Source organism: Pyxicephalus adspersus, chromosome 6 (assembly GCF_032062135.1).
Source record: "Pyxicephalus adspersus chromosome 6, UCB_Pads_2.0, whole genome shotgun sequence".
Lineage (NCBI taxonomy): Eukaryota > Metazoa > Chordata > Amphibia > Anura > Pyxicephalidae > Pyxicephalus > Pyxicephalus adspersus.
In genome coordinates this window covers 25,970,757-25,991,524 of record NC_092863.1, presented here as the reverse complement: position 1 = coordinate 25,991,524, position 20,768 = coordinate 25,970,757, and the positions used below count along the sequence as shown (strand labels likewise).

The 20,768-nt window shown below is 39.1% G+C and overlaps 2 protein-coding genes across 6 annotated transcripts in view; one reads left to right on the top strand and one right to left on the bottom strand.

Moving 5' to 3' along the window:
* Positions 1–20,768, top strand: part of FANCC (FA complementation group C) — a 187,981-nt gene that overhangs the window by 110,092 nt on the left and 57,121 nt on the right. For all 5 annotated transcript variants that reach the window (XM_072414976.1, XM_072414977.1, XM_072414978.1 and 2 more), the window contains one exon: positions 2,299–2,455. In XM_072414976.1, coding sequence (XP_072271077.1) covers positions 2,299–2,455 — 157 coding nt within the window. The remainder of the gene's footprint in view (positions 1–2,298; positions 2,456–20,768) is intronic.
* AOPEP (aminopeptidase O (putative)) overlaps positions 19,422–20,768 on the bottom strand; it is a 404,684-nt gene continuing 403,337 nt past the window's right edge. The window contains exon 14 of the mRNA XM_072414969.1: positions 19,422–19,970. Coding sequence (XP_072271070.1) covers positions 19,860–19,970 — 111 coding nt within the window. The 3' untranslated portion in view covers positions 19,422–19,859. The remainder of the gene's footprint in view (positions 19,971–20,768) is intronic.

Genomic DNA, 20,768 nt, shown 5'->3' with positions numbered 1-20,768 from the left:
GGAGACGACACGCTGCTGCCAGAGAGGAGAGGAGACACGCGCTGCATGCAGCCAGCGAGGAGAAGAGACACACGCAGGATCGGGTATCGGGTGAGTATCTTATTTTAATTATTTTATAACACATTTGTCGTATAGGATGCACCAACTTTCCCCCCCCAGTTTTGGGGAAGAAAAAGTGCGTCTTATACGGCAAAAAATACGGTAATTCCCATTTGTTTACTGTATTATGTCTGTAATTGCCGTATTATGTCTGTAATTGCCGTATTATGCAATTTTATTGGTTTTTATTTAGAATATTGGAACTTGCCAGTAGCTGCAGCATTTCCCACCCTTGGCTTATACTCGAGTCAATTAATTTTTCCTGTTTTCCAATGTAAAAATAGGTAAAATAGCTTATACTCGTATCGACTTATACTTGAGTATATACGGTATCAAATACAGTGTTTTTCCCCACAATTCTGTATTGTGACCAAACTTTTCAGTAACCAGCCAAAAGCATCCAGGTGGTTACTGAAAAGTGCCGGGTGGTGCGCCCAGCTAAAAGAGGAGTGAGGAGAACACTGAAATATTTTTCAGAGAAAAGTCAGAAACCCTTGTAAGTGTATTTGTAATGGCCTAAAGTACTGACACCAAAGCATATCTTGGCAACTGGTTATTTCAGTCAGTCTATGTCAGCAAAGACAGACAATATTATTAATATTAATATTACGCAATAATTATATAGCGCCAACATATTATGCAGAGATGTACAAAGTGTATAGTCATGTCACTAGCTGTCCCTCAAAGGGGCTCACAATCTAATATCCCTATAAAAGTCTCCTGTCTTTTATTACAGTTTAAGGTCCATTTTGGCGGCAAGCCAATTAACCTAACTGCATGTTTTTGGGATGTGGAAGGAAATGGGAAGACCCCAAGAAAACCCACAAAACAAGAGTATATCAAATAGCTCATACTTTAGTGGGTCTTGCTTTTCCTAAAAACCTGAGACCTAGTGCTGCAAAGGCCAGCGTGCTAACCATTGAGCCACCATGCTGCCCATAGATCATTTCATTTTGACAAGTTTCCTTAAAGGTAGATTTAACAACTGCTTCAAACTAAGCTTATTTTGACAAGTAGGTATACAACAAGTTAAAAATAAAATGTCCTGGTTTCTAGTGAACGAGAAGATGAGAGCTATGCTGTCTGCTTAAGTTCCTAAATTTTAAAACATATGGTCACCATGGATCGATTATTGCATGCCTATGGGCTGGGATAGGTCATTGTTGACTATATAGTTTTATCACTGTTTATGTATAATGTATTTTTTTTTGGATTGTCTTTGGCGTGCTTCCCTTTTCCCCACCTTCTTTTGTTCCCTTGTCTTAGTGTTGTTAATGTTATATGTAGTATAATAGGGTTATTTAAGTGTATATGTATTGTTTGGATGATTGGTAATTACAGCTGTGTTATCTCCATACAAACCGGAAATTAAAGGATAGTAGGAAAAGGTATGTGGTAACCCCAGTACAATATACTAAGGAGAAAAGACAAATTCTTATTTTTTATTAAGCTTAGGGGATTAATAAAGATTGATTTAATATATAACTGAATTATTATTTAAAAGATGAAGTATTGAGGGCTTCTCTCCTCTCTTCATATATCACAGAAAGATATTACACCAATTTTGTTATGATTTGGATAAATAATCACGTCACAGGGTTTTATTTTTTTTTGTTTTTTTTTTTCTTTCACAAGGACCATATTCAAATATGATAAGTGTTTGTATATGTTGTTATGGGGAGAAGGGTATAGAAATACTTTCTCTCGTCTAGCTGTTATTATTTATTTGATGTACATTAAATGATTCAGGATGACTTGAGACATTTTGGCTTTTTTTGATTTATTTGTATAATTAAAATGAAAATTAATTAATAAAGAGATTAAACTAAAAAAAAGTGATGCTCCTGCATTTTATAGAAAAATGAAGTTAGCAGCTATCTAGTATGAGTTGTCTTTGTGCCCATTTTCACTTTTAGACACACAAGTGTTTCATTGTGGGCTGTAGGTCCGTTATGTTAATTTGAGTTGTAGTTTGTTTTAGCCATATAAGCACCCTTTTGCATGGTTTGCAACACATGCAAAATGGTGTAAAACACTTTTCAAACAGTTTTCCAAAGATTTCTGGAAATGTGCTATTAATGTCACAAACGTGTGTGTGTGTGTTCACAATAACAGACTAGAAGTGTCAGTCTTCATTTGCTATATTGTCTATCATAAGAAAATATTGCACACTGATGTGTGTTTTCCTTTCAAATAAAGAAAGAAGATTGTGCTAAGTGAATCAGCACTACTTAGCCTGTGGCTTCGTCATTTACCAAGCCTTCAAAAAGCTGTGCTGGATCTGTTTCAAAGATTAATTGCCCTCCGAAGTAAATCAGTAAAGGAAATGGAACGGATGATGAAAGATTCATTCTTGGTAAGTGCTTTAGCCTTACAGAGGTTTACATTTATCCAAACATCACTATAAGAATTGTGTTCAATTAATTTACATGATGCATATAAATAAAGTTGTATGTAATGTTAAAACATAAAGATTTGTAAACATTTCTGTAAAATATATTTATTTTATTGGGATTGTGTTGTTTTTTTTTAAAATAATTTGAGTGTGTGGCACACACCTATAAGGCCTGATGTATTTATGCCCTCCAAGACTGGAAAAGAACGACTATCATAGGAAAACTTGGGTGGTCCAGCAAACCTGGAATGGATTTTTTTTAACAAAAGTTTTCAATGTCCAAATCCATTCCAGGGTCACCCAGATACAAGCCATTTAGGAACTTCCATTTAGGAAGATATATATATATATATATATATATATATATATATATATTATATTTATTTATTTATATATATATATATATATATATTTATTTATATATATATATATTTATATATCATTAAACATTTTATTAGAACATCATTAAACATTTTATTAAAAATGGACATAAGGTCTTTGACTCTCCATCCCCACATAACTATCATTGTTACCATAACCCTGTTCCTGTTTCGTCATTTGTTCTTCCCTTGACCATTTGTGCTTGGTACCAAAATTCTGGGAATACCCCACAGGACCTACTGATTTGGAGATGCTCTGTCTCATCTAGGCATCATAGTTTTGGCATTGTCAAAATTGCAAAGAATCTTAAACTTCCCAAGTTTTAACTTTTGCTGCTTCTAAAACATTTCTTTCGAGGACTGTTCACATGCGGTCTAAAGAATTCCATGTCATGCCATTGTATTAAGATTATCAATGTTATGTTTTGTAAGTATGTGTATATAAATATATATACTAGCATAGGCCCTGCTATTTTCTCCCTAATTCTATTTCTTTTTACTTTGCTATTTGTCTGTCTTTCCCAATTTAAACGTAACTAAACTCTGGCAAAATCAGTACCCATGTCCAGCTGCCCTGCAATGATAACGGGTCCAGGACATGTCATTGCTGCATCCTTGGAAGGCGCCATCTTCACCGCTGATTCCACGGCAGAGTTATGTGAAGAGGGTCCATCTTCTAAAGCCATTAGATGGCCACTGATGACGTAACTGTGATGAGCGGTACATTGTCCTCGAAGGCTGATGCCGCACACAGCACTGAGTTCTAGACTACATGGTGCATCCACCGTACAGTGCAGTGCTTAAACAAAAAGCCACCAAGATTCAAGTTTTTTTTTTCCCCCACAAAATGTCTCTTATGTCAGTTAGTGCTACCTCCTGGTGAAATTTGTTTTTTGAGTATATGTCTGCTTTAAAAATATTAGTATTTGCCTAGAAAGCTAAAATAATTTGTAGTGTCTAGTTACATGTAATACTTAAAGTAACAAGTTAAGTTTAATACAGACAACCTCACAACTCAGTATACACACTTTTCTTTTTTTGCCTCAATGCTTTTTACCTGCCTGAAGCAAAAAGAAATTCTTCTCTAAACCCAGCAAAGTTCAAAACAAAAAAAAAACACTAATGGAACTCAGAATTGCACTTAAAATCTGGCTGAAATTCATCCATTCATAGTATTTTTCAATGTTTTTACATTATTACATTGTGGCTCTTTATTTGAGATTAATGTTAGAAAATGTTAGATTTGCTTTCATTTTATTCCACCATTACATACCAAACAGATTTTTGAAATTGAAGAGTACAAAGTATCACTCAAACCTGTATGAGGCACATCCTGGGGTACATACATCACAGACATCAGATTGCATTACAACAGTGCAGAAAGTCTGCCACCTCCTATTTGTATATCTGCTTGGGATTTGTGATCTTAGCCCAGCTTTTAAACTAAAGCAGCATCTCTTGTCTTTGGATTCCACAGCTGGTGTATAGTACTAATGGGCTTTACATGAACCATATGGTGTTAGGTGATTAGTCTATGTGGGAATGTGAGTCATGCATTCCTTGTGATTAAATTATTCACTATAGTAGTAACTATGGTATTATAAAGAAAATGTATGTGTTTGTGATTAAAGTTAGAACATGTCTATCTTCTTAAAATTCATATCAAACATATCATCAATCTCTATGACCATTGTGTATCTTAAAGAACCATCCTCACAGAGCACATTTTGTTTAGGCATAGAATGGAAATGTGATCTTCTTTGCATTATATTTCATTAAATTATTCACTAATTAAAGTGTGTGATAGTCTAGTAACTCCTATTTTTTAAGGTGTGCTCTTAATTTTGTTTCCTGCCCCTGAGAATGATAAAGATACTGTACATTTGTGCTTCCTCTAAAATATGGTATTGCTTTGTATATCATCCGTAGGTGGGGCTCTGCTGTTTTTATTTTTAGTAGAATTTAGGACGTGAGACCAGGCTCATATTGCAAACAATGCTCAGACACATGTATTGATGCCTGGCTTGTAATGAAGAACACTGTTACATTACATAAAAGAAGGAATGTAATAATTTGCTTCCTAAGTCAACCCTTCTGTATTTGTTGGTAAATCACAACTGCGTAAGCACTGTAGATATCACAGCTGCAAATGCAGAACAAAATGAACAGTACAGAATAAAAAACATCAGATGGAGAAAAAATAGAGAAGATTAACCCCATGTTAAACAAGACACAGATCTCTTTTCCCAGAAACTCCGGAAAAGATACAGCCTTGACAGATTTATTTTTATCCTTAAAGCACATTAAAATAAGCACTTTATGCCTCCTGAAAATTGACTAAATGAAAAGCAATTGTCACATGTATGTCTACTTTCTTTTGATATGTCATCAGGTATAGCAAGTATGAAATGAAATGGTGTTGCTTTTTGTACAAAGATGTTTTGGAATGGACACTTGATACCCCTGGAAAAAAAATAAAAACATTTAATTAGAGACTTTAAAACAAGCTGTTTTTCCATAAATAAAATCACATATATTTCCTGTTGTGCAGTCATTCAGCCTATTTAGGAGGAGAAAAGTAATTGTATTGTTGTGCTTCCCACAATGAACATAGACCAGGGAAAGTAAAATAAAGAATTGCCTCAGGAGATCAAAAAGAAAATTATAGACAAGCATGGTAAAGGCAAAGGCCATCTTCATGAAGCTTGATATTCCTATATAATCAACATTCCTATAAAATATATGGCAACATTTTCAATTTTTGATTAAAAAGTTTAATGTTGATAAGACTGTAGCAAAGCGATGACGAATACCTATAATTTTTACATATGCCACAACCCTGATATTACTAATTATAAAGTTTACAAGAGGACAGACAATTTTAGGGACTTTTAAGGCACCAAATTCTCAAATATTTTGTACAAACAACAATCTTTAATTCACAAATACTATACAAAAATGTTTTTGTTTTTTTTAAACAGAAAAAAACATTGTTTGTTAAAATGTACTAATACATATAGCACAGAGTGTAATGCTGAATCCTCGACATTCTCCTGGAACTAGTCCAGTTCCTCAGGAGGTAAAAAAAAAAGCCTACAAACAATAAAATATTAATTACTTATGTACTAACCCTTCCAAAAACTCATACCACAATTATATTAACCCCATATAAAACCTCCAATGTTGAGATATATGTCTCTAAATGTAGCAATATTCTTAGTCATCATGATTATAAATAAGTAAATTAACCAATGTTATGTATAATCTAAAAGAAAAAAATAAAGTGTATAGCCCAAATATGTAACCCATTATATATTTCAAACATTCAAATATATATAAAAATATAACCTCCTTATATAACCTAAGTGTCCAGTCACACATTCCTCAAATGTTTCAATAAAACCTTTATAAAAAAAAAACAATTGATTACCATTCTGCTACCAATCAATCTACCGTATTTTTCGCCGTATAAGACGCTCCGGAATATAAGACGCACCCAATTTTAAAGGAGGAAAATCTAGAAAAAAAGATTCTGAAAGATTATTCCCCCTCTGATCACTCATGTGCCATTCATACTGGTATTCCCCTTCTGATCACTCATGTGCCATTCGAATTACCTTTCTGATCACTCTGTACCTTTCAAATTCCCTTTCTGATCACTCTGTCATTCAAACTCCCCTTCTGATCACTCTGTCATTCAAATTCCCCTTCTGATCACTCTGTGCTTTTTTTCTATTGTACGGCAGTTAGGACAGGGAACAGCAGGTGGCGCTGTGCCGGCTTCTTTCGCTTTGCTTTACAGACAGGAGAAAACACGATGCTGGCAGAGGAGAGAAGAGAGACACGCTGCAGCCAGAAACACACGCAGGATCGGGTATCGGGTGAGTATAATATTTTAATTATTTTTTTTTAACACATTTGTCGTATAGGACGCACTAACTTTTCCCCCCCAGTTTTGGGGAAGAAAAAGTGCGTCTTATATGGCAAAAAATACGGTATATCCAATAGTTCCTCTATCTGTATTAACACGGTGATGGATTTTCTGAATTTTTTTCCAACAGGTCTGAAATGCCCCCAGCCTAGCACACATATTACAAATTACTGATCTCCACATATATCTATTAGATCACCAATAGAATCCAATATTCACAAAAATTGATTTCCACAATTAAAATACCACAGCATTTCTGTCGGGCAGCAATAAAACCGGGCTGACAGACTGAGATCCATACCAACAACTGACCTCTTAAGTGTCTGGTCCCAAATGATAGCGTCCCTTGTGGCGGGCGGAAGACCTCCCCCCCCCAACCAAAGATGACGTCTTCTGTAAACAGGAACCACTCGGCTCCACTAAGATTATGGAGACCACGTGTGCCTGTACATCTAAAGGACAAATTAGTTCAAATTGCCTACAAAATTTTATATGTATTATGAAGAGAGAGAGCATTTTTTGTCAAGGAAAATTAAAATATGTGTCTAATTTACTTCATGATTACAAGAAAAAACATAATATAATATGAAACCCTATCTCTAACAGAGACCTACTATGCTAGTGCAATATCTAGACATAGTACTCCTAGTGTAATTCATAAATTCCATATTTGTCACGGATAACAGGTAGGGGAGGGAAACAGAAAGGCAAATACAAGGGACTAGGTCTCAAATGGCTAGGGAAAAGGGAATGGTCACCCCTTACAGACACCCTAACCTAGCCCTAACTCCTGACAGTATGAATATCCCCTGATGGTGGGAACCTAGGCCCTAGTAGCCCTGCATAGCCCTAGGAGTAGTGACTGGGCTTCAGACTACTGGTTCCTTCCATGATGAAAGAACCAGTGTCTCCCTGAGGCCTAGTAACAACAAAACACCAAAAGTAGTTCAACTTATCTTAATAGCAAATAGAGAAGCAGGAACTCTGGAGAGGACAACACACCAGCTCTTCACATCCCAGAAATGAATATCAACTGCATAGCATGAAGTGTGAGGCCAGACTAAATGGAGGAGCAGTAATGACCATCAGCTGCAGCTGATACAAGGGGTGTGGTCATTACAAACAACAACACAGAAACAATTAAAAACAAAGAGACAGTCAGATAACCTCACGTGCAGCTTGTCTCACAGATCTTCTAACTTCAGTCATGGAAGGGACCGTGACAATATTAAACAGACATACAGAATAGTGATTGCTTAAACAGGGAAGTCTCTTGTCTCATTTTTCGACGCGCTTCCCCTACATGGCTTCCTCAGGACAAGGGAGAGATGCACAGGCTGCACTGGTTCAACAAAAAAAATATACAAAAGTTGTAAAAAATATACATATATATGAGATTAAGGCTATAATAAATCAAATAAAGTCTGAATGGTTGCAATAAAAAGCAATCCCTGTTAGGGAGGTATTTGCATAATTTGAATCAAGGATGAAAGAGGAAATAAAAGGAGATAGTAATTGGACTACACACGGATTGAAATATTTAAAGGTGATATGAGATGTGACTGTCGGTCAGATTGTATGTAGTAAGGAGACAAAGTAAGAAGGACTTACTTTTCAATGTATTTCATGCTGGAGTGTTAGGTGAGCACAAGGGAGTTGAACAAATGAAAAGTACATCCAGGTAAGTACTTCCAAAGTAGGTAGCTGGATTAGAGTATGATTAGTAAAATACTCCAAAATAACAATGCTAATATTGGGTATTTAATGATAATATAATCACTAGGGCACTAGACTTACTTACATGCTTGATAACTGCAGGTAGCTGAGAAATAATTGTGGAAAGAGGGCCCAAAATAGGTATTCTCTTCCCCTAAGAATGTAAGAAACCAAGATAATTGGACTTGGATCCTGCATAGAGTAAAGCTAATCATATATATATATATAGGGATTTAGGTTTAGTGCTATTGATTTAATTGTTGGTTTGATTAATAGAAGAATTAAAGCTTAACTTACTCTGTAACTATTGTTAATAGGGATCAGTTCAATACAAAGTGTCTGCTTTGGACTAGTGGTAATAGTGCTTCCAATATTTCAAATGGTCAATAGAGGGCGCCCACACTACAATATTGGATGTACAGGCTGACAATCAAAAATTCCTCCATCGATAATCCAGTTCGTTAATTTTCCCAGCATGAATTTCGCATCGCATTTTTAATACAGGGACTGCAGTACACTGTTTGGCCACTGATGTTTTGATGCGCTGTTCTGCAGAAACAGAGGTCAGGTCTGCTTGCTACACTAAATACCGTATATACTTAAGTATAACTCGATCTGATTATAAGCCCAGGTACCTATTTTTACCTTGGAAAATAGGAATAAAATTATTGACTTGAGAATAAGCCCAGGGTGGAAAATGCTGCAGCTACTGGCAAGTTTGGCAGGAAAATGGCATTCAAAGTGACAGCAGGCAAATAGGATTTTTGCGTGATGGACACCATCCAGAAGGCAGCATAAACATTAGGACATTGAGAAAGTGTGAACTCAACCCACTAGCAACAGTCCCTGACTTCAAAACAGCAGGAGAATGCATTGCTATTTCATGTACGCACCCCTATTTATTTTAACCAGCGCTGCATAATATTTTAACACTATATAAATCCTGTTTAATAATAACAATAATTGGTAGCTGGCATTATAACCTGGATGACGTGTTAGGAATGCCACCCATAAACTTGTGGTTTTCCAGAAAATGGTAGGCAAAGTGGCAGCAGGCAAAAAAGGATTTTTGCGTGATGGACAGTGTCCAGAAGGCAGCATGAACATCATAATCATCTTCCTTCTCCTCCTCTTGAAAATCCTGATGCTTCTTGCTCCTCCTGATGCTGGCTGTGCGCTATGTAGTGTAATGTCACCCTTATCCTCCTCCCCCATTTCTTCCCCTCCTCTCCCATCACCACTTTCCATCAGGCCTCACAGGGTATCAAGCAGAAAGATGATAGGTATGACATTGTTTTAGCCTGACCACTTCCAACGCATCATTTGTGGCCTGCTCAAAGGGGGCCAGTACCTTGCACAGCGTCTCCATCTGCAGCCACTGGTCACTAATAAAATAGCTCAGTTGTGTGGCTGTACCAAGGGCCCCGCTGCCTCCAGGTACCACGCTGACCAAGCAATGGCGGATAGCTAGCATGTTCAGGGTGGAGTTCTATCTGGTCACAGTGTCACAAATTAGTCTATGCAGTGGGAGCCTCTGTTGTTGCTGGATCTTGCTTAGCGCCGCGGCGGCAGCAGGGGATTGGCGTACGTGGCTGCAGAGTGAGCGTGTCTCAGTAATTCCTGCAGTCCCGGGTACGTGCGATGGAACTTCTGCACCACCAGGTTCAGTACGTGCGCAAAGCAGGGCACATGTGTTATGCGGCCCATGCGCATCGCGGCCACAAGATTGGCCTTTTTTGTCACACACTACTTTACCTGTTGTGAGTCAGGAGGGTGTCAGCCAAGCCTCAACCTCTCTGTGCAAAGCGGACAAGAGTTCTCTTGTGGGAGTGCTTGAGGGAGCCATAGTGGCGTGCCCACTTAACCACAGTGTCCTCCGCTGCTGGCCTTTCGGGAGGAGTGTCGAAAGAGAGGGGTTGGCAGTAGAAGGAAGGAGGAGGAGGAGGGAAAGGACTGGGGTGACCCATGCTTTCCCATCACATCCCTTTGGCGGAGGTACCAGGAGCTGCTATGCCTCTTGCAAACTACTGCCCACTGAGCTATGCAAGGCCACCCAGTGAGCGGTGAAGGATAGGTAGCATCCCACTTCGTGCCTAGTTGTCCAGCTGTCCATGGTGATGTGGATTTGGCTAGACACTGAGAATGCCAATGCCCGGGAGAGGTTACCTATTACATGTGCATATAAACTGGGTACAGCTGTGCGGGAAAAGTAATGCCTGCTTGGTATATTCCACCGCTGCTTGGCACAGGCCATCAGGTCACAGAAGGGAGCAGAGTTCACAATGCTGTACGGCAGTAGCTGCAAGGCCAAAAGTTTCGCTAGATGCGAATTGAGCTCAATTACTATTTTGTTGGGCCCATAGCCTGATGCCTGGCGCAAAACTCTGGTACAGTGGGCTGAAGGGACTGGGAGCTAGGAAAGTTGAAGGGGTACCCATCTTGCGGCGACAAACGTCATCTGACGCCACGAAACCTGCGGGCAGAAGCTGATACTTCATCGCCGCTAGAAATCTGGCTGGCACCAACCTCCTTAGACGTAGTAGCAATGACAGTTGGAGGTGGAGAAGGAGTCATTGTAGGTGGAAGAAGAGAGGATGACGTGGTTGCACCTCCAAGAGAACGCAAGTACTGATCTCACTTTGGTTTGTGGTTCTTGCGCATGTGGGAAAGCAGGGATGTTGTACCCAAACGTGATCTGGCCTGTCCTCTGCGGGTCTGCCTGTGGCACAGGATGCAGATTGCTACGCACCTGTCATTGGCTTTCAGACCACACAGGAGACGTGTGTAAAACCACTCTGCTGCTCTTTTTCTTTACCTGCTTCTGCGTCTGCTGGGTGCCCTGCGTCTGCTCCAGCTCCATCTTCCCCACTGTCACATCATCTCTGACTGTTCCCCTGCTTCTGCCCACTTGTCTTTGTGTTCTTTGGGACTCACATAAGGCAGATTTGCGTCCCCCATCCCCAGTCTGTTGCTGCTGCCTTTTTTCTATGTCTGTTTCGGAAACTGCTGCTAGCCTTTACATGCATCGGTGGTTCCCAGGTGACATCACGCTCATCATCATCCTCATTTTCATCTAAACCAACATCAGCAAATGCAGCCACTGATCCAGAACCCTCGCCCAGCAAGTGCTGACCACACTCTCCAAGGGTCTCAAAGTCTGCCTCCTGCTCTGAAATTCAGATACTTTTGGTCAAACTGCAAGGGAGAATAATCGGGAGGTACAGGCACATTAGCCACGCTAACTCCTGTCTTTGCTCCTGTCATGGCTGTGCTGGTTGCTGCTGCTGCTGCAGCTACTGAAGAGCCTGCTGCACATGAGGCCCCTGAGACCCAGTCCACAATACTCTACAAATGACATGGCTGTATGATTGTATTCTGCCCTCTCAATACATCTACCAGCATAGTGGTGCTCTGCACACATCTCACACCTGTTTGACCACTTGTGCTGCTGCCTCCAACAGTTTGCTGCTGTCCTTCAGTGGCAGACTTCCGGGGAGTATGCCCCCTGCCAGATGTGGCAGGTTGCCCAACGCCACGCCACGCCTTCCCTGCGTCTACCGCTCATCTTTTACTTTTTCGGGCAAAAATACACCTGTACCAAACAGTTTCTTTGGTAAATAGGAACAGGTTTTAAACACTGAAATATCTGTATTTTTTATATAGTAGAACAGAAATTTTTCTGTACCAAACGCTCTTCTTTGGTAAATAGCAAGAGGTATCAAACACTGAAATATCTTTTTTTTTTTTATATAGTAGGACAGAATTTTTTTTTAACCAAACGCTCTTCTTTGGTATATAGCAAGTATCAAACACTGAAATATCTGTATTTATTTATAGTAGAACAGAATTTTTTATATACCAAACTGTCTTCTTTTTATTAAATGGCAAGAGGTATCAAAGACTGAAATATCTGTATTTTTTTTTAGAGTAGGACAGAAATTTTTCTATAGCAAACTGGCTTTTTTTGCTAAATAACAAGAGGTATCACACACTTATCTGAATTTTAGAGTAGGACAGAAATGTTTCTGTAGCCAACTGGCTTTTTTGCTAAATAGCAAGAGATATCAAAGACTGAAATATCTGTATTTATTTGACAGTATGACAAAAAAATTTCTGTAGCAAACTGGCTTCTTTGGTACATAGGACCAGGTAGCATCAAAAACTGCTATATCTGTATATATACAGATATACAGAAGGCTCCTAACCTGTTCCTGTCACAATGTAGGTCTCTCCCTGCTTCTATCCTATCCAGAACACAAGATGGAGTGACTATCCTCTCCCTCATCCCCTGTATATATGCCTGTTTGAAGATCTCTCCTGATTTGGCTGCTGGGCCTTGCTGTGCAGCCTGGGAGCGAATGATTCGCTCCCAGCTGCACCATTTCCGCGGGAAATAGTGTGCGTTCCCACCCCACTGCTTTTTCTCTCGTTCATTTGGCGAGAACACAACCTCATGGCGAATCACAATGCCGTTATCACTTAAATGTTCGGTAAGTGAGGAAGGCCCGATTTACAGCGAGATCGAACTTACAAATGTCACTCGTTTATCCCTAGTGTGTAACATGAGAAGCTATTTATCCATAACCCTCATCCCCACTCCATCCTCCACTAGTGGCTGATCTGTCTTACCTTTCTGCCACCTTATTTAACTGTCCCAACCCTCTCTGTCCTAGTTTAAATATCCCTCGACCATTCCCCTAAATTTTTCCCCTAGCACAGCAGACCCCCTTCCTTTTAGGTGCATCTCTGGCATATAGGTTGTACCCCAATTAAATGTCAGTACAGTGCTCTTAGAACCCAAAACCATCCCTATTACACCAAGACTTAAGCCATGCAATCACTCAGTGGTAGTCGCACGTGCGCTACAGCCAGCGCATGCGCAGCCATTTCCATGAAGTTATTATAGGTGGGGCAATTTCCCTTACTCAGTGATGAAAGTGAAGAAGCAACAGCGCATGCGCCGTAGCATGTAGGCGGGACGTATAGAAATGCACTCCCACTCTATGGTGTAAAAGTTACTGCTAGGGGGAGGAGATGGTAGGGACTCCTCCTCCCAGGGATGATATCTATGAATAGACATACCAGTCTCCACCCTCATTTGCCCTGGATCAAATCCATCTGGCAGGGACCCAGCAAGTCCTGGGCACGGAGATTAGTCAGATGCCCAAACGAGGGACAGGAATGGGAAATGCACCTGGTGCCTGGTGGATTAGAATGTAAAACAAAGTTAAAAATTATGATACAGTGATAATTGAATAAAGTGATACAGTGATATGTATAAGTTGATATTATTATCCTTAGTATGTGGATTGTAACAAATTTAAAGAGTAGATTTATGGGATTATTTCTGTAAAAAGGGTGTTACAGGCAAGAGCATAATAGAATAAGAAGAGGGTATAGTGGTGAAGAAGATATATATAACAAAATGACACAGTAAACCTGATGACCTATATTAATATGGAATCTACAACCATACATAGATATTACATGGGATAAAGTTGACAGTACATCATGGTATATTATATTATAAGGATTAATGAGTCATGCATGTAATAATTCCTGTCCACAAAATATTTCATAACAATCCTACAAATATATGAAACTGATGACTTATATTGGTGAAGAAACGATTGCAATACATAAACGTTACATGGAATATCAGTCACAATATGGAGTAGTGCAGTGGTAATACAGTTTACTCACATAGATAGGTAGATACATTAAAATATTTTTATAGATACATATTCTCATATAATAAAGGTCAGTAAGTAGATGGATGAAAGCAAAAATGGAAGGAATGCTCATTTCAGGAGATTGCTATATTCCCATAATATAAAATATAGTAGCAGAAAAACTAAGTACAATATTTACAGAATCCATCCGATATGTGCAGTGGGAATAATGTAGTAATATAAAACAATGAAGCGTCCAGATAACAAAGCACTATATGTAACAATATAGGTTTAATGTTTGTCATCATTGTTAGGAGCAGAGACCCTGATCACAACAGGTATACATAAGGGAAATATGATAATAATGGTCACAAACATACTAAATTCGATATTGACGACATTCATCCCATATATTTACAGTGGGAGCAATGTACCAAAATAACACCAATATAACAAGTCATTGTATGTAACAATGCAGTATCAGTATTTTTCATCTGAGAAAGAAGAATCCCAATGTCATGAGGTATAAAATTTATAGTGTTGTGTTTACATCATTCAATCTTATTAGGATGTTAGGATTTGTGTCATGTTTATATGGTAAGGTATATACCCATTATAATAGAATAGAAATCATATATCCATATCCTTGAGGCCAGGTGGGGTTGTGGCATTTAACAGAAAAATCCATTGGGTTTCTTTTTGTAAAAGGATTTTGTCTATGTCACCTCCCCTAGGGTTATGAAAGACTCTCTCTAAAGCCTTAAATGGGATCAAAATTGGTGCCTACATGGTAACTTATAGGTGTTAACATCTTTCCAGTATTTATGGTGTAGACATGTTCGTAGATTCTCCTAAAGAATGCTTTTTTGGTTTTTCCAATGTACTAGCATCCACATTAGCAAGTAATGAGATACAAGGGGGTGCTGAGAAGTTCCTGGCTTTGCCCAGAAAGAAGAGAGCCAGAGTTATGAAATAACACATTTATTCAACATATTCCCCCGAGACTGATGCAGTTGGTACAGCGTAGTTGCAGCTTTTCTAGACCGTTTAAAGTCCTTTGGTTGGGCTGCAAACCAGCTCTCAGCAGCATCTTTGACGTCAGAAATGTCCTCAAAACGTTGCCCCTTCAGGTGTTTTTTCACATTTGGGAACAGATAATAGTCCGAAGGGGCCAGGTCAGGTGAGTAGGGGGGATGGTGGACCAATTGGAAACCCAGGGTGTTCAGTTTGGCAGCCACAACGTTGGACGTGTGCGCAGGTGCATTGTCCTGCAAAAAAAAGGATCCCTTTGGTCAACTTTCCACGGTGTTTCGTCCTAATTGCCTCCTTCAGCTGGTCCAGGAGGTTAGCATAATACTGTCCGGTGATAGTAGAGCCATGAGGTAGGTAGTCCATCAACAGAATACCATCTTTGTCCCAGAAAACAGACGCCATGACTTTTTTGGACGATTTCTGAGTTCGGAACTTCTTTGGCCACGGGAACCCGCTGTGGTGCCATTTCTTTGCCTGTTACTTGGTTTCAGGATCATAGATGTGGAGCCAGGTTTCATCTCTTGTCACTAACCTAGCCAAAAAGTCCCGTGCAGCTTCAAAATGGGCTAAAACAGCTTTGGATGCTTCAACTCGTTCCTTCTTCTGATCACTGTTCAAAGATTTCGTCACCCACTTCGCTGAAAGCTTGCGCATGTCTAGGATAGTGGTGATAACAAACCCAACACACTCCCATGAGATGGCAAGTATCTGGGCTATCATTTTTGCAAATATTCGCTGGTCCTCAATAATCAGCTCATGGACAGCATCGCAGGTTGCCGGGTGAGTTGAGGTTGGGGGGTGCCCACTGAAGGGGTCATCTTCAACGGTGAAATGCCTAGACTTGAAACGAGATATCCAGGTTTTGACAGTGCTGTAGGAAGGACACTTCTCCCCCAGTGTTTTTGACATCTCAGTCTGAATGTCCTTTGCTGACTTTCCCTGAAGAATCAAAAACTTCACGATGGCCCGTAACTTCAACGATGTGAAAGTTGCTTGTGCCTCTGCTATCACAACTTCTCACTAAATGAAAAAACAGTTTTAAGAATCGCAAAGACCTGATATTTGCACAGTTCACAGTTACATACTAAGATATTAGGCTGCCATATGCCCCCACACTCATTTTTCTATTTTATCTGGAAGGGGGCAAAGCCTAATATTTTAGTATGTAACTGTGCAAATGGGTGGGTTAGGGGAGTAATAAGGATGGGAACGTGTCTGGTGAAGTGAGTAGTGGTTTGTGTTTGCAGTGTGGACGCCCTCTATTGACCATTTGAAATATTGGAAGAATGTTTACCTTATTCATTATAGACATCATCTCAGATGTGAACCTCATCCCCCTCAAGGTACTATTACCACTAGTTCTAAGCAAACACTGTATTTAACCGATCCCTACCAACAATAGTTACAGTTTGGCTGTATCAAAATAAATCTGGTCCAAAGACAGGGTTTTTTGGCAACAATTTCTTGTGTATTCAACAACACTCATTAATACATTCTCTAGTCTATGAAAAGGACAGCAATACAAATTTGTAAGGTACTTCCTCATCCCTTGAGGTTAGTTACCTATACATTTTCGTTAACATCCACAGTACAGTTGGAGAGGTACTTCCTTACTTTTAGAGGTTGTGTACCTCCTATACTAGACACAAATCAACTACTTAAAGTGCATAGAACGTGTAACATTTGAATATTTCTTTATATCACAGCTTTGGTAACCTGACGCGTTTCGCCCAATCTAGGCTTCCTCAAGGTAATGCTACTTATAATGGAGTTCAAAGCACTGTTTCTTGAAAACATCTAAATATTTATTAAACGTGTTACAATAGTATATTGGTATTTAAATAATTGTTTTATTTCATACGTTTAGTGATAATTAAATTACTTCCATTAAAATGTACTATCTAAGGTTGCAATAATCAATATCATATTAGTCTTAGTATTTAATTACATATGGTATATCAGGGGTCAAAAAAAATATCCTGTAGGGATATGCATATCTGCTAGAAGCACCAATGTACCGTATTTTTCGCCATATAAGACGCACCCAATTTTAAAGGAGGAAAATCTAGAAAAAAAGATTCTGAAAGATTATTTCCCTTCTGATCACTCATGTGCCATTCATACCGGTATTCCCCTTCTGATCACTCATGTGCCATTCAAATTCCCTTTCTGATCACAAAAAAAAATTTCATGAAAAACAGTGGATCACTTTTGGTACAGAAATCTAGACCTCAGTGTAACGCTCAGGAGGTTAAGCCATTATTTAGGTTTGTTTGTTTAGGCACTTACCCCTGGATGTATCCCAGAGTTGCCTGCAGTGTGAGCCGCCGCTGCAGTCAAGGGTGGAAAGCCGAATGACGGGAGTCTCCTGAAGCCGCCCATATATGGACTAATGGGTTGGCGTTCCGGACATTCCTCTCACCATGTGCACGTCAGAGAGCATGTACAGCGTGCATAGAAGACATCCGATTGGAGGACATCCCGTAGGAGTCCGCCCATCGGATGACGTAGGAGGAAAGGGGGATAGCAGGGGAGGGGGAGAGAGCAGAGAAGGGAATCCCAGGGCAGGTCCTCTGGCTCAGTGCTAATACGCCGTGCATCTGGATGATGCACCTTGATTAGCACAGCGCACTCATCCAATAGAACGGGCACATACGGGGATGCAGCATGATGGGGTGACAGTGTCACCACCATACGCTCTTAGTGCACCGACCAAATTTATGCCGATGCCCCTGCCCCCTCAAGTCAGGGGGCATACCCAGAGGTCCCATCTCATGGTCATATGTCATATTCATGATTTTTTGAACTGCAGGGAAATGAGAGAGCAGTGGAGCTGTATTTTTGACAAAACGTATAAAGATCAGATCTTTTGTAAGAAAAAGTACTATACAAAAAGTTTGATGGTTATCATAATACAGTGAAAATACATTACATCAATAAAAGTTTTGCAAAATATATAATAAATCAGATCTTTTGTAGGAAGGGGTTTATATTACAGAAGGTTCATTTGATATCCGCATACAGTCATAATAAATTACAGCAATCAAGGTTTTACTTAATATATTACATCAAATAGGTAAAAGTAGAAAATTAAGTTTGGCTATAATTCTACACTGGGGAACACATTTTTGTTAAGTTAGATCTTACACTTGTTTTTTACTAATATTTGGGTAGTGAATCCAGAAATTAATAGTCAGCCATCATATGTACATCCTATCTACCCTGATACCGTCCTTCCATGACCTTTAAATTTTGGTGGAATTGTTCACCTTGCTCATCACTGACTGCACCAAGGTTTTCCAGGAAGTTAGAAAGAAGGCTTTGCAGAAAATGCACCTTAATTCTCTTATTGCAACCAAACATTTTGTAGCTCTCCAAGAGTTTCTGATCAGTTTCAGTGTAATTATTTGCTTGTGTGTTTCCAAGAAACTCATTGACAATGGCTTTGAATGATAACCAAAGATTCTTTTCGACTTCTGACATTGTCCTGATGAATTGTTCATCTTTAATGAGCTGCCGAATCTGTGGATCATCAAACACACCAACCTTTTTTTTTTTTCAAATTACAGGCTAGGAAATGCCAAAATAAGGTACTTGAAACAGTTTCCTTCAGTTGGCAAAGCTTTAACAAACTGCTTCATCAGACCTAGTTTCATGTGCAGAGGCGGGCATATAATATTCTTTCTATCAACAAGTGGCTCATGTAGAATGTTTGGATCACCTGGTTTTAGGGCAGATCTTGGAGGCCAATTCCTTTCCCCCCATTGCCTCTCACAAGCACTGCTGTCCCACATGCACAGATAACAGGGATACTTGTTGTATCCGCGTTGCTGACTAAGAAGGAAGGATACCATTTTAAGGTTAACACAGATGACCCAATTGTGTTGGTGATATTGCAACAACTCAATAACTCTCTTTATGTCTGCATATTCTTCACAAAGAGAAACTGAATGGCCAATTGGGACTGACCCAAATATATTGACATTGTGAAGGAGGACACACTTTAGGCTCTGCTTTGAGCCATCGATGAATTGTCGCCATTCAGTTGAGTTGAGGTATGGTAAGTTAATACACAAAGCCACTGTCAGTTCTAAAGTACTGCAGAAATGCAATTATTCTGGTTTGATAATACAATACCTTTGTAAGTTTTTCCTACGCAGTCTTGATGCAAGGAATTCTGAGCCTTTTTCGTCCCAAATCACATGCCAAATCACTCATCTCCTCCTGATCACATCCCTTACGAACAGAGTCCTCTTCAATTTCAAACTCTTCATCATTGTTGTCACCTAGTTCATTACCATAATCATGTTCTTCAAGAGAGGGTAGTGTAACAAAAACCGCCACTGGGATTTCATCTGAATGAGCTACTGGGCATATAGCCATTGGTAGACTAGGATACTCTATGTTACATTTATTTTTCTTGTTATATCCTGAAGTTTTCACTACACAAAGTAACAGTCACTGAAATGATTTCCTGGCTCTCGCCAAACCATAGGTAAACCAAATGGCATCTTTTCACGCGTTCCCTTTGTCCACGTCCGTAAACCCTCGACACACTGTTTGCACACCTTGAGGAGCCAAAGACTTATCTTGATCACTAAGTTTAACTTTGAAATATGCCAAATAGGCTTGCGCTACAAATGTGCTGATGTTTGACTGTGAATGGTGAAACTGCCACAGATCCAACAAAATGAATCAGGGTTGTTTAGGCACTTATGATGAGAAACAGCAGAGGCAGACATGATCTGAAAGAAAAGAAATACATGTGTAAGTAGAAAAATAAATTTTGCCTATTCACTACGTAGAGCAGTGCACAACCTCTTACCACACTGTCTTGCATGTAAATTAATAGCCTATACAAATCAACGCTACAGAAATCGCATTAATATACGTGGTAGAGAAAAAAACTGATGTGATAGAAGAAAACTAACTGCACTTTCAGAATCAGCATACCTATTGTAGTGTAAATAATTTTAAAAATCTAAAAAAAAGTCAATAAAAAATTTGTTCAAAATTGTTCCCTGGTGTTATTCAAACCAACAAATAATCTATGGCACTAAACATAAATCCTTATATATATGGTTACACTGCACGCTGCCTCTGCAGATGAAACTGGATCTGATGGAGCAGTTCGTTAAAGCTTTGCCAACTAAAGGGGACTGTTTCAAGTACCTCATGTTGTTTTTATTAAATTTTTCGAATATAAACCAATACAAATATAAACAACGAAATTAGAGGTAAAAAGAGAACCAAACAAAATAAGATAGGGTAAAATAAAAGGAAGATCGCAATACATACAATTTAGTAAAACAGATTAAACTCGAGATGTGGAGTACATAGGATCATTATAGGTTCAGTTGCATACAAATAAACAAGGCCACAGTAATGAAACCCAGTGCCGATGTTTGTGTACATAGCAGTTTGTATTTGCCTACAATGTGGTAATACAAATAAATACTTTATAGATATACATTCAGGATATACCAGGTAGAGTGTTGAAAAGGTATTAGAATTTGCCTCTGGGCCGCCTCTGTGTACGTATA